This window comes from Alligator sinensis, unplaced genomic scaffold (assembly GCF_000455745.1).
Source record: "Alligator sinensis unplaced genomic scaffold, ASM45574v1 scaffold357_1, whole genome shotgun sequence".
Taxonomy (NCBI): Eukaryota; Metazoa; Chordata; order Crocodylia; family Alligatoridae; genus Alligator; species Alligator sinensis.
In genome coordinates, this window is record NW_005841942.1 from 606255 (window position 1) to 619767 (window position 13513).

Below are 13513 nucleotides of genomic sequence, written 5' to 3' on the forward strand. Positions count from 1 at the left end.
CCAGTGGAGAGGGGGGGAGGCCGTCCCTTCCCAGCAGCTCGCTGCCTCTCTCTCCAACGAGAAGACTGTGGTCATGGAAGCCAAAGCCTTCCCGATAACACCAGCGCCACAGTCTTTGGTTGACTACCTGGATCCTCCTCTCCCTCCTCAGCCCATATCACGAGACTGGGAGGGTCGAAGAAAACACCACCTGTGCCCCCAGACCCTTTAGCCCCACACCCAAATTCCTGTAGCGCCTCATGACCCAGCTGGGAGTGCTCCGAGCTATGTCATTGGTGCCCACATGGATGAGGAGCATGGGATAGTGGTCAGTGGGCTGGAGGAGTTTAGGGATCTTCTCCACATATTCCGGCTCCCAGGAAGCAGCAGACTTCCTGAGCTAAGGAGTTGGGGCAGCAGATTTCCCCTTTAGCCCCTCTCAGGATGGAGTCTCCCACAACAAACACTTTGCGTTTGGTCTTGGGGAGAGCGGGAACGGTAGCTACAGTGTCGTCTGTGTTGCTGGCAGGAGCTGGCAACTCAGCAGTCTCTGGTGCTGCTGCAAGAGGTTTGTACCTGTTGTGAAGCTCCAGCGCGGCAGGGACCTTGGTGCGGCAGGCCTTGGGGCCCTTCGCTGCCTTGGTCCAAGCCCTGGGATGGACAGTAAGGGAGGTCCCTGAGTCCTCCCTTGTCCTGGAGGGAGACCATGGTTTACCCTCCGCCTCCCGAGAGAGAAGGGCCTGGCAGTAGGAGTCTATCACCTGCTCACAGTCCCTGATGGTGCACAATCTCTGAACTGCAGCCTGGAGCTCCTCCAGCTGGCGCGCCAGAGATCTCAGTAGGGAGCAGACCCCACAAGGGGAGGTGGCCATGCTCCCGGGCCCCAGATCCTAATGGTTTAAAAATTCTTTTAGGTAAAACTGTGTGGGAAGAGACAGAGAGTGGGTTTAAAATTTCAGAAAAGAGGCAAAGAGTTAAACTAAATGAACGCTCGGAAACAAAACACACAATTAAAAAAAAGGGAAAAAAGGATATAGAGAGTTTGCAGGAAAAACAACATAGGGGCCAAAAGAAAAAAGAAATACTGATTCCTAATCATGAGGTGCAGATTAGGAAACGCAGCAAAAAGTCTAGTTGTAAAGATACCTTTAAGTCATTTGTAAGCCTCCTGAATTCTGGGTGCATCCTCTAGTGTTGCTTTTAAGGGCACAGGAGCAAGCTATCCCAATCCAATGGAAAAATGGGAAATGCAACAGGAGACTGGCTTAGCTAGACAGCAATCTCTTCATTGAGTTGAATCTCAAAAGGAATCCTGGAAAAAAAAAAAGAATGGTAAATTAGTCATAATACTAACGAGCACCTCACAGCCATGGAGGGAGAACCTTAGCACAAAGCACAATTTCAATGCATTTGGTCAAAGCACAATTTCAATGCATTTGGCAAGGGACATAAAAGGCAATAAAAAAGTATTCTACAAGTATGCCAAAAGTAAGAGGATGGTCAGAGAAACCATAGGTCCTTATGGAATATGTAAGGCAGTATAATTGCAGGTGATTCAGAGAAGTTTCAGGTATTTAAACCTTTTTTTTACTTGTTTTCGCTAATAGGGACAGGTACCAGATGACAAGTACAGTCAGTAGCAAGGGTGGGGAAGGAGATAAACAACATAGAGTAATAGAAGAACAAGTTAGGTATTACTTAGAGAAGTCAGATGATACAAGTTGGCAGGGCCAGGTAGGACACAGTCTAGGGTACTGGTTGAGGTGATTTCAGAGCCGTTGGCTATCCTCTTTGAAAATTCCTGGAGGTTGAATGAGTTGTGGGATGACTCCAAAAAGGGCAAATACAGTGCCCATCTTTAAGAAAGGGAAGAAAGAGTATCTGGAGAATTGCAGACTAGTCAGCCTGACCTTGATATCTGGAAAGATCATGAAGCAGGTCCTCATAGAATCTTTTGTGAAGAACCGAGAAGAAAACAAGGTGATGAAGACAGAACCAGCATGGACTCACTAAGAGTCCATTTCCGTCTGTGATAAGGTGGCAGGTTCTGTGAATGCGGGGAGAGTGGATGTGATATGCTTTGACTTCAAGTTTTTTGACGCTGTCTCCTAGGAAATTCTCATTAACAAGCTATGGAAATGCAGACTAAATGAAAATACTGTAAGGTGGATACATAACTGGTTGGATCATTGTTCTCAGTACGTAGTCATCAATGGCTCAAGGTGTAGTTGGAAGGAAGTATCAACTGAGGTTCCCCAAAGGTCTATCTTGGGTCCTGTGTTATTCAACATCTTCATTAATGATTTGCATGATTTTCACTGTGGCAGGGCACTATTGGTGCCTGCCACTTTAAGGGCTGGGTCAGGCATCCAGCAGGTGCCTGATGGCGGCAGCCATTTTGAGAACCTAGTACATAACGGCTGCAGTCTGTTGCTGCCAGCCAGGCAGAAACTTCGCCTAGCTGAAAGGCTGTACAAAATATCTTGGAGGTAAGGGCAAGAGCTTATGGGGATGGTTTGGAGGCTCCTGGTTCTGGGCATGACCCAAAACTGCACCCTGCCAGGAGCGGGTGGCCTGGTGGGGCTCCCAGTGGCGTGCAGGCCCCCAGGAAATACCAGGCCACTTACCACCCTGGTAAAAGGCAGGTCAGGGCACCTTAATCCCTAGCCCCCACAACATTATGCATACAAGATGGCCAGGCACAGCTACAGTCACCTCAGCCCAAAGAGGGTATAAGTCCCAGGCAGGGCCAGGCATGGCCACGGCCACCTGAGTCCCCACCAGGGAGGGAAGCCCCCGTGTCCCCAGTGAGGGGGTGGAGATGTGGAGCCCTAGTGAGGAGGAAACCAGAGGGCTGAGAGCCCAGTATGTGTGTGTGAGTGTGTATAGAGTTGCCCTGGGAGGGGCCAGGGCAAGCTTGGCCCTGGTCAGGTAATTGGCTGGCCATTACTCCAGTGAGGGTCACAGGAGAGGCCTGAGAGATGGTACAGCTGCCACCCAAGGTGTGTGCTAGGTAAAGCCTATGGCCGAAGGGTCCCGCTCCAAGAGGGAGCGAAGAGGTACAAGTTGTCGTTGCACGAAAGAGATCCTGTGAGAGGGGATGGAGCGTGAGAGGCCCTTGTGAGAGGAGGGTGGTATGAATGTGTGTATGTCTGAGGCCTGACAACGAGGGCTAAGCTTAGTCTGGCTGTAGCCCAGGAGCATGATGTCACCTGGATGCTATCTGCGAGGCTTGGGCTGCAGTGTAGGGGAGGAACAGAGCCACAGATAGCACCCTCTGGCATCCGGGCAGTAATGGGCAGTCTCCCACTTTATACCAACAGTTTATGGAAACAACAAAATCAAGGCAGGAGAGACTGGGCAGATAGTCCACAGAAACAGGTGGGTGGGAAGGCATGAGATCCGGCCCCAAGCTTGCCCCCTGTTACATTCATGGTTAGCAAATTTTCAGATGACACCTAGTTGAGTGGAGTGCAGACCCTCTGGAGGAAGGGCCAGGATCCTGAATTATCTGGAGAGACTGGAAAATTGGTCCACAATCAACCACATGGAATTCAACAGGAACAGGTGCAAAGTCCTGAACTTGGGATGGAATAATTGCTTGCACAAATACAGACTGGGGAATGGCTGGCTAGGTTGCAGTACTACAGAGAAGGACCCGTGGGTTACTGAATATGAGCCAACAGTGTGCTCTTGTTGCAAACAGCATACTAGGCTGTATTAACAAGAGCAGTGCTTACAAATCAGGGAAGTGAATCTTTTGTTCTGTTCAACACTAGTGAGGCCTCACCTGGAGTACTGTGTCAAGTTGTGGGCCCCACATTTCAAGAAGGATATGAACAGTTTGGAAATTTTCAAGAGCCTGTTAGACAGATACTTGGCTGGCATGGTATAGTCAGGGATGATCCTGCCTTGAGAAGGGTGCAGCCTTACTTTGTTATAATCTTAGGAGCATCCTGCCCAGAAGTGAACATTGTAAGCACAGCCACTTCCATATAAGTGGAATTTTTTGTTCCAAAAAAAAATCCCAGCCTTCAAGTGGTGGTATAAAGTGGTTTAGGCTATACCCCCCCTACCCGCAGCGTACTTTATGTAAATCCAAGATGACTTTGAATTTAAGACGACCCCCCTAATAATTAGATTCTATAACATGGAAAATGTATACATTTGTTATAATTTTCCATTGGTCAAATCTAATTATTGGAAGGCTGTTTTAAATTCATCCCTTACACTGCTACAGAAGGGAAAGTAAAGAAAGGAAGACAAGAAGGAAGTGCAGATGGTAGAAGAGAGACAGTGGCTGTGGCTCCAACTCTGAGCCTGGGGGTTGTGGCTGGAGATGGAGCTTCAGCAACTATGGGCTCCCTTCCTTGTACTCAAATTCAAGACAAGGGGCTTTCTCCTCCATCATAAATGAGGAAGGACACACAGCTTGTTTTTCATTCAAGTAAATACAGTAATCATCAACTAAAGGCATCACTAAGAAATTTGGGTCCTTTCTTGTCCTTGTATTTCTTGCAAGTGCCTGAAAGGAGCCAGAATGCAGCCCAGAATCAAGGTCAGAAGGTCTTTAAATATATGCTGTCCATAGGACGCCTACAAGTATTTGCTGAGCTTTAGGTTATATTAGATACTAAAATGCAGTACAGGTTTTCCTTTACTTTGGGGAGAGGAGGGTGGGAGCATTAATAAGGTTCACTACATCAAATTCAATTTGAACACCCCAAAACAATGCTGGTAAGGTTTGCAAATCATTTTGTTTCTATTTTGTTGCATTTCTTTAAATTTGTTTCTCTTAAGAAGAAAATGAATGATGTCTTTTTTATTGTTACGCTTTGTGCAGAGGTTAAATGGGATTCATGCATTGTGCACATTACTCTTCCCATCCCCACAGATAAGCAAGGTTAAAAGAAAATAAATACGATGACCAGTGAAATGAAAAAGCTAAATAAGATAAAACTAAAGGTAGTGAACATTGGGAATAATTTCAAATGACCTCACTAATAAATAATCCTTTCAAATAAGTATGCACATTAACAGTTTTGGACATCTAAAAATTTAAACCAGCAATCTGTAAACATTTTACCGGATGGGATAGAACATGATACATAATATTTAATGACCCCTCTGAAGTGAAGCCAACATGCTGTGCAACTCATTCAGACAAAGTAGACACCTAGTTAATCATTGCAAAGAAAATTAGACAGAGTAAATTGGTTTGCTGCATTCCACAGTTAGCTACCAAAAGGAATATATGCTACTAATTAGAGTGAAAGTACTATGAGCATTCAGTTATCAGGAAAGAGAGAGATCCTGGTCTACTAAACCATGAAGTTTGCATGATTCAGTTATATGATTTTATCAGTTCAGCAGTGTATACTAAGGGGCTTCAACTTTGATTATACTGAGTAAATGACATAATAGTCCATAATGAAAATAATTATGCATAATTTGAAACCTTTGTTTCCAAGACAGCCTGAACAGTGTCATGAAATGTAAATAAATTAAAATTTAAAGACTCCTTATATGTACAGTTATTTTAAGTCAGAGAATAAAAAAAGGTTAACAACTTCACAATTACTATAAAAATATATTAGGAAATGATGTAGGTAAGTTTTATAAAGCAACCTTAACTTAGCCTACTCTACATATTTTGACCTGGGCATTATATTTAAACATTTAATGCTATGTTGGCATGCAGAGATTTTATATTTTCTTATTCCTTAAATAAGTTTAGAAAATATGTGTGCTTACCAATATTATAATCAAAAAGGGTGTAGGTAGCCACTGAGGTGGATAGGGCAAGGGAAAGTCAAGTTCATTCATTTGTTACAGCAAAAGTTCTTAGTTCTTCAGCTAATCCTTACAGATAGACACTTACTCCCAGTGATGTCAATAGGTTAAAGACAATTACTTGTGTGGAAATATGCATCATTTAACACAGTGATGGTTTTATCTGTGCATCTGAAAGAATTAAACTCACCAGAATGCCTACAGCAACGGATGCTGGGTCACAGGGAGGTAACATTAATTTTATCTCTATATATGATTTATCAAAGTTACGTATGGATGCACTGTTGTGGATGGACTCTAAATATGATCCAGTTTCCATTTATTTGTTGGGGGTGGGGGGATATCTTCTCATTGATTTCAGTAGGAGGCAGATCAGACCTTCTCTGCATATGTGCTTGTATTCAATGTGGAGTTGATATTTCACTGTTAAAGCTAATGGGATTATTTCCCTTGACTTTAATGGGAGCAATATCAAGACCTGTACACTTAGAGTATTATGAGTTTCTTTTATCTTTCTCCAACTCTCTTGAAGTAGTAACATCAAATGATGCGGATAGTTCTGCTGAAAATATATAAGAAAATATTCCACTATTCAGCATCATAAGACAGAAATATCTATGAGTTATGATTTATGCAAAGAATGTAGGTCCATCATAAAAACAAAATTACTTTGGAAAAATGTTTTTACCTCTTCAGTCACTTAGAGTTTAGCATTGTACTGACCATTATTTTCCCTCAAGTGAAGTGATAGTGCTACACTTTTCTAGACTGTTTCAAGTTTCCAAATTCACCTGTTTCTGAGTAAATTTCTGAAGTGTGTATGACACGAGGAAAAGTTTTTGTACTCTCTCTCTCTCCTTCACAGAAAAAAAAGTTTATTGGATTTTCTTGAACTTCCAAAAAGCATCGAAACTCTGCCCAAATAAGATGAGTGTTTCTGAAACTTTAGAGTGAGGGAAAGAAACTGTTATTATCAAAATAATTTTGCAGTCTTTGTGTAGTCATTATCACAACCAAGAAAATGATATACGCTAATAAAAGAATCTATACATAATTGTTTGAACTGAGTTAGAATTTGACATTTATATATGTTTTCTTTCTATTCACTCTTCTTTTTTATAACTGTTGTAGAAACATATGCAATAAATATTTAGACTTTTAATTTACCACAGGAGATTAATCTAAAAATCTACTTTCTTAGCTTAATTAGAATTCATTTGCTTAATTGTCATTCTGATCCCATCAATTCCAGTTTTGCACTAACTTGAACAATGCCATCTTTTGCAGTTTGCACTTTAATTTGATTTCTATTATGGTTTATGAACAGTAATAAGGTCCTGCTTGAATATTCATTAGGTTTTGAATTGTGGCCTATGAAAAGGTGCTTTCTTTTACCTTAATGAAAGTGGCACAGCATGGGACTGATCAGTAGTGGCATTTGATTTGAAGCATCCAATGAATTTGTTCATTGTTTATTGACACATCTTGTCCAAACAGCTCCCTCGCAAGTTAGCGGAGTAATGAAAGAGAGAGTGCTACAAAGAAGTGTGGAGCTTTCCTGGCAGGAACCGGAACATCCCAATGGAGTCATCACTGAATATGAAATCAAGTATTATGAGAAAGTAAGTGCTGAGAGCATCTAAATGTACAACAATGGGCCATTTACATCATGTCACCCCACTCTGCAGTGTGCAAATTTTAATGTTGTGATTATACCAACTATTATCTCTTGGTGTCACCTGACATTTGTAGTTGATTTTACCTATTTTATTTTCTCTTGCATTTCTTGTCCTTGTATGTTCTGTATTTTTATATTTAAAAATGAAAACAGTTACTTGACAAGATATTTTCTTTTTTGCTAAGCATGGCTGAACACGTTTTACCAAGCGATTTGTGGCTTTTTTGTTTTTTCTACCTTGTTTCTAATCCCTTTGTTAGTTACTCATATAACATTGGAACTTTGCTCTTGTGAGGAGGCATAAAATATATCTCCTTATTGCTTCTGGTAGTAAAAGGACTTACTTTCCAGAAGTTCGATATGATATATCTGACATCTTAAATCTTCCTAAATTTGTCCTGTTAATTTCAGTGGGTAAATTATTTTTCATTTGCCCTCATAAACTTCCAGTAATGTGAGAGCCATTTTTACATGCCCTTTTTAAAATAAGACTGTATTACTATCAAGTGGTTGCCGTTCAGTAGTGAGTGAAGTGAACCCTTTATGTATATTGATGGCACCGCTATAATCAATAAGGGGTGGGGGGTGGGGGTTGCTGTTTATGTCAGCTGGGCCAGGATTTCATTCGTAATCTGTAACAATTTTGGAATTCTCTAAAATGGAAAGGTTGCATATACATAAGATAGTAATTAGTGCTATAAAAATTCTACAGAGAAAACTGAATGAAGTTATAAAAGATATAATAATAAGGAGCTTCTCTTGATATTATATTTGAGCTCCATATGCAAAGTAAGTGAATATTTATTTCAAAGCTGAGTATGTCAGCTTACTATATAGCGTGTGATTAGAAAAATTCATATCAGATCATATCCAACATTAATTATCTTATCTCTGAATAATACAAATATACTTATCTAAATAGCTTTATGTGACTTTAAAAAGAAAGTAAAAATGTAATTAGTTAGTTCACTGATCATTCATAACTCCAAGTAATACATTATTTAAGTATTCATATTACAGAATTTGTTAGAGATTTTTATACTTCAACATTGTGACTTTCAACAGGAATTTTATTATTTCAACTAGTGAATTCAGGTCTTTCTTCCCACAACCTAAAAAACTAAAAACTAAATTCCAGCTTAAAATGAAACAAAAAATGTCACACATTTACCAAAGCCCAGACTGTATTGTTTTAGTCTTGCTTTGTTTATTCCATATCCAAAGTGGGGGTTTTGTCTGTAAAAATTAACATTACACTTTGTGAAAAATCACTGAAAAAATTCTAGATGAAGTTACAGAACTCTATATCATCATACACAAGTCTTGAGCTTATTAAATATAATATTTATTTTTATATTTTATATATATATATGTATGTATGTATGTATATATGTATATGTGTGTGTTTGTGTGTGTGTATATATGCATACATACATACATACATGTATATATGTATTTTATTGCTAAGTTTCTAACTGTGCATAGCTCAAGAAATGTTATTAAATTACTGTTGCAAAGAAACTACCTACATACATTAATTTATAGTTATAATTAAATTAATAAGAAAAGAAGGCCTTTATCCTGCAAGCAGTTACACATTAACTGAATTCTGCACCTGCAAATAGTTTCTTGTCAGTGGGAATACTCACAATATATAAAGTTATGAATGCACTTAACACTGAAGGTTTGAGTGTGCTTTTGATCTTTATTTCAAAGAGTAAAACATTTTATATAGATATATAGATAATTTATATGTGTAATATATACAATATCTTGCACTTTCAGCCAAGTTCACCAAATCAAATCAAATATTTCTTGAGGTTCTGAAATGTTCTGAAAGTGTTTCTATGTCTGATATCTGGGTAGGACTGGAAATGGAAAGTGCCGGAAATCTCACAAGTATGTTTGTTCTTATGAGCTTTCTTGCCTTACATCTCTGTGTTTCTTTTTCAAACTCAGATTTGCACAGTTCAAATAAACTTCATTTATGTATCAGGAGCTAAACTCTGAACTATTAGAATTCCACTGGTGTCCACAAACCCAATAAATCCATTCACCACACATGCACGCATACACGCTCTCCACAATTCTCTTTGCTTAAATGCCATTTATTTCTTCTTGGTGGAGATATGAAAATATTTTACATTAACTGATGTGCTTAGTCAAAAGATAGCATGGATGAGCAATGGGGGTAGGCATCATCAGATCCTGTAAAAGAAATCTGACACACTATATGTAATTATGGGTTTCTGTATTTCAATGCAAGGGCTTTGTTGTTACACTGGAATACAATGGGCAAAATTCTCCATTGGTTTAAGTGAACAAAACATCATTGAAATCAACAGAACTGCACACATCTACAATGAAAGACAATTTAGGCCAGTCAATGCAATGTGTAAGTGTAGCCAGCTGCAGTCCATCAGAACCTGTGTAGCAGCTTTTAAAAAAGAGTTGATACATATGGATTTTGTAATTGTGTTGCTTTTAATTTTTGTGGATGATATAGTGAGCAGTTCACTCTCTGCTTGTGTTGCCTCACAGTGTAGATTTTGCTTCAGTAAAAATGGAGTAAAAACTAAGCAATAACTTCAGAATTTAATCCAATATCCAGTTTATTGCTATTGGTGCTGTTGCTGTTGAAAGGAATCACATAGAATTTCTCTGATAAAGAAGGTAGAGGGAGCTATTTAGGATTGTGGGAAGTTAGTCAGAATAAGGAATTTGCTATAAGGATCATTTACCATGGAATGATATGGGAAGACATTTCAAAACCCAAGAGCTACATTATTCAAGCTCCATTTATATTTTGATTCTTCAGTAGAAAGCAGTTTTGGAATTCATCAACAAGCAAACTTTTCATAGAATTATAGAATCATAGAAAATTAGGGTGGGAAGGCACCTCAGGAAGTCATCTGATCCAGAGGTTCCCAACTACCGAGTCACAAAGGGTTGGATGCCCGGTCATGGCATGAGGCCCCCACTCGGGCTCCCATGTCTGCCTGGGTAAGTGGCTTCTGCCACCAGCAATCACATGCAGGGTTAAAGCTGGGTGGCGGAACAGCTCTGGGAGGGAGGTAGCCAACTCCATGCACCCTATCCCGCTCCCATGCCAGTCCACAGTATAAAAAAGGTTGGGAATCACTGATCTGGTCCAACACTCTGCTCAAATGAGAACTGCTTGCAACTGTATCATCCCACCCAAGGTTTTGTCGAGTTATGTCTTTAAAACATCCAAGGAGGGAGATTCTACCACCTCTCTGGATAACCTGTTCCAGTGCTTTACTACCCTCTTTCCTTGGAATATTCTTATACTGGAATATAAGGAAAACTTAATAAGAGACACAAAACCAATAATTTTATTGCTGGATTTGTATTACTGACATGTGCTTTCTATATAAATGCTATGTCATTTTAAGAACTCCTCAATGAAGTGACAGTGTGGTATAATGCCATGGTGTGCACTACATTTTTATGTGAAAAGAGCATGGAAAATTGAAATAAATGGGCAGGAATATTTGTCAGTAGCTTATGTACAACAATAATGAAATCTTATCTGTAATGTCATTTGATTTTTTTTTTTTATATTATTGTTTCTAGGATCAAAGGGAGAGGACCTATTCCACAGTAAAAACCAAGTCCACTTCAGCTTCCATTAATAATTTGAAACCAGGAACAGTATATGTTTTCCAGATTCGTGCTTTTACTGCTGCTGGTTATGGAATTTACAGTCCCAGGCTTGATGTTGCCACACTAGAAGAAGCCACAGGTAAGTGTCATTCACATTTAAATACAATTAACATATTCAGTAAAAAAAAAAAAAATGGATACACCATGATGATATTACCTGAAAGAGAGAATGGAAAATGTGTACATATGATTTTTTTTCTATGGATGAAATCAATTTTTCTGGACACACGTCAACTGCCATGATTATACTTTGGTATGGGTAATGAACTGAGTGCTGTTTTATAATAGTACTAGAAATTGGAATACTATAGCAAGAGGTAGTTAGAGCAGCTAGTCTGAAGGTAGGTAGATGGCAGAGCCAGGTAGATGGTGGGGGGACCACACCCAGAAGGGGAAGCAGTTCGGGGAGCTATGCTGCCTAATATGAAAGTGGATGAGCCTGCCTGATGAGAGGAATCCAGGCAGGTTCAATTAGGAGGATTCTGGGGCCCAATGTGGGGGCTGGTGATTATGATAATACCTAGATGCCATCTATGAGGCTTGGGCCGCGACGTAGGGGAGGAAAGGAGCCTCAGATAGTGCCCCCTGGCATCGGGACAGGAAATGGGCAGCCTCCCACTTAATAACATCTATTAATTAACTCCAACTAGGCGTGGCGGGTGAGAAGGCGGGTGGTTAGCCCAGAAACAGGTGGGCGGGCCACGGTTGAATCAGCCCCAAGCAGGCCCCCTGTTACAGGTAGCCATAGGAGGGAGGAAATGGGAGAGCAGGAGAGCGAATGTGCCTCTGAGCATGGAGGGAAAGGAGGTAGGGCAGGCTTTTATTTGCTTGAGGATCTTAAAAAAACTCTCTGTTGCTAGTCTTCCAGTGTGGTCTGCTTGCCCTGGTGGTGTGGCAGGGGATGCTGGAACTTGAGGAGCAGTTATCCCTAAAGTGCTGGTCTGTGAGGTCAGAATTCACACACCCCATCTTTCAAAATGCTGGATATGCCCATTGGGGTGGCCTAGTTTGTCAGATTCATGAATTCATAACGTCTGAGGAAGTAGGCTGTAGCTTACAAAAACTCATGTGTCTCTGAATAAGGTGCCACCCTGTCCTCCCTTCTAGAATCCCATGGTTAGAGAAGTTTCTTGGCTGCTCTTCTTTGATGTCCTCACTCGTTAAAGAGAAGGACTATGTAGCCCAAAACTAACCTTCATCCTCCTCACATGAAAGAAAAGTGTGAGAGGATGAAAGACTCCATAAGACAGGGAGTAAGAAAGAACTTTCCCACTCTGCCCCCTGTAAAAAAAAAAAAAAAAAAAATCACTTAAGACCCTGACAGACATTACATTTAAGATGTGATTAAATGATTAATTATGTCTTAAGTCAGGAATGGACAAAATATGGCTCATGGGCTGAATCTGGCCCACAGACAGACTTTGGCCCGTGGTGGGTTCCTTGGTCCCGCCTGGTCTGGGTGCTGTCAGGCCCACTGCCCCCTGGGCTCACAGCAAGGCTGGGATGACTCAACAGCTGGACTGCCTTTCTAGGTAACCCAGGTGGTGGTGGCTCCTTTCGGCTGATGCCACCACTGGCCCCAGCCCCATGGTACCGGTGAGGACCCACATGCACAGCCCTGACCCCGGCCTGCCCCGTGCCTGCTCCAGACTCAGCCTAGCAGAGAGGATTAGCTCCAGACCAAACACAGCCTCAACCCCGGCCCACCCTGGACCTTCTCGGGACTCATCCACCCCCAATGAACAGTGGTGGCGGCTGGCCAGTAGCTGCTGCTCAGTGCATGGGAATAGCAGCCCCTCCCTTTTGCCACTGCTGGGCCCTTCTTGCTGCAGCCACCCAGAGCCTGTGCCAGGGCTGCTCTGCAGCTCCTCTGTACTGCTACCACTGCCTTTTGCTGGGCAGCCCAGAGGCAGCAGTGATGGTGGCGGAGAAGAGCTACCGGGCAGCCTGGGCATGGGCTCTGGGAGTCTATAGCAAGAAGGCACTTTTCCCCAACACTGAGCAGCAGCTTCTGCCCAGCCATTGCCACTGCTCAGTGTGGGCAGGCAGTTCAAAGCAGGTGTAGGGCAGGCTGGGGTTGGGGCTGGGGCTATGCACTGTTGGTGGTGCTGCGAAGGAGCTGCAGGGCACACAGGCTCCAAGCTGTTACAGGGGGTGGGAGGTGCTGAGTGGCCCGTGGCAGCTCCCCAAAACTGCCTATGTGGCCCGCAGGCCATAATAATTGCCCACCCCGTGTTAAGTAGTGACTGAGACACACGTTCAATCAGTTAAAGGTACGATAAAATGAGGAATAAGCCACAAAGTTATTACACCAAATACGTGTAATAGCTTTGTGGTTGGTTCCTATCATGCCTTTAATTGAACGTATAACTAGTG

At 41.7% G+C, this 13513-nt stretch overlaps 1 protein-coding gene across 1 annotated transcript in view; it reads left to right on the forward strand.

The window, feature by feature from the left end:
• EPHA7 (EPH receptor A7) overlaps window positions 1–13513 on the forward strand; it is a 213705-nt gene that overhangs the window by 156527 nt on the left and 43665 nt on the right. Inside the window, exons 6-7 of the mRNA XM_006019971.3 lie at window positions 7270–7394; window positions 11048–11216. Of these exons, the coding sequence (XP_006020033.2) occupies window positions 7270–7394; window positions 11048–11216 (294 nt within the window). The remainder of the gene's footprint in view (window positions 1–7269; window positions 7395–11047; window positions 11217–13513) is intronic.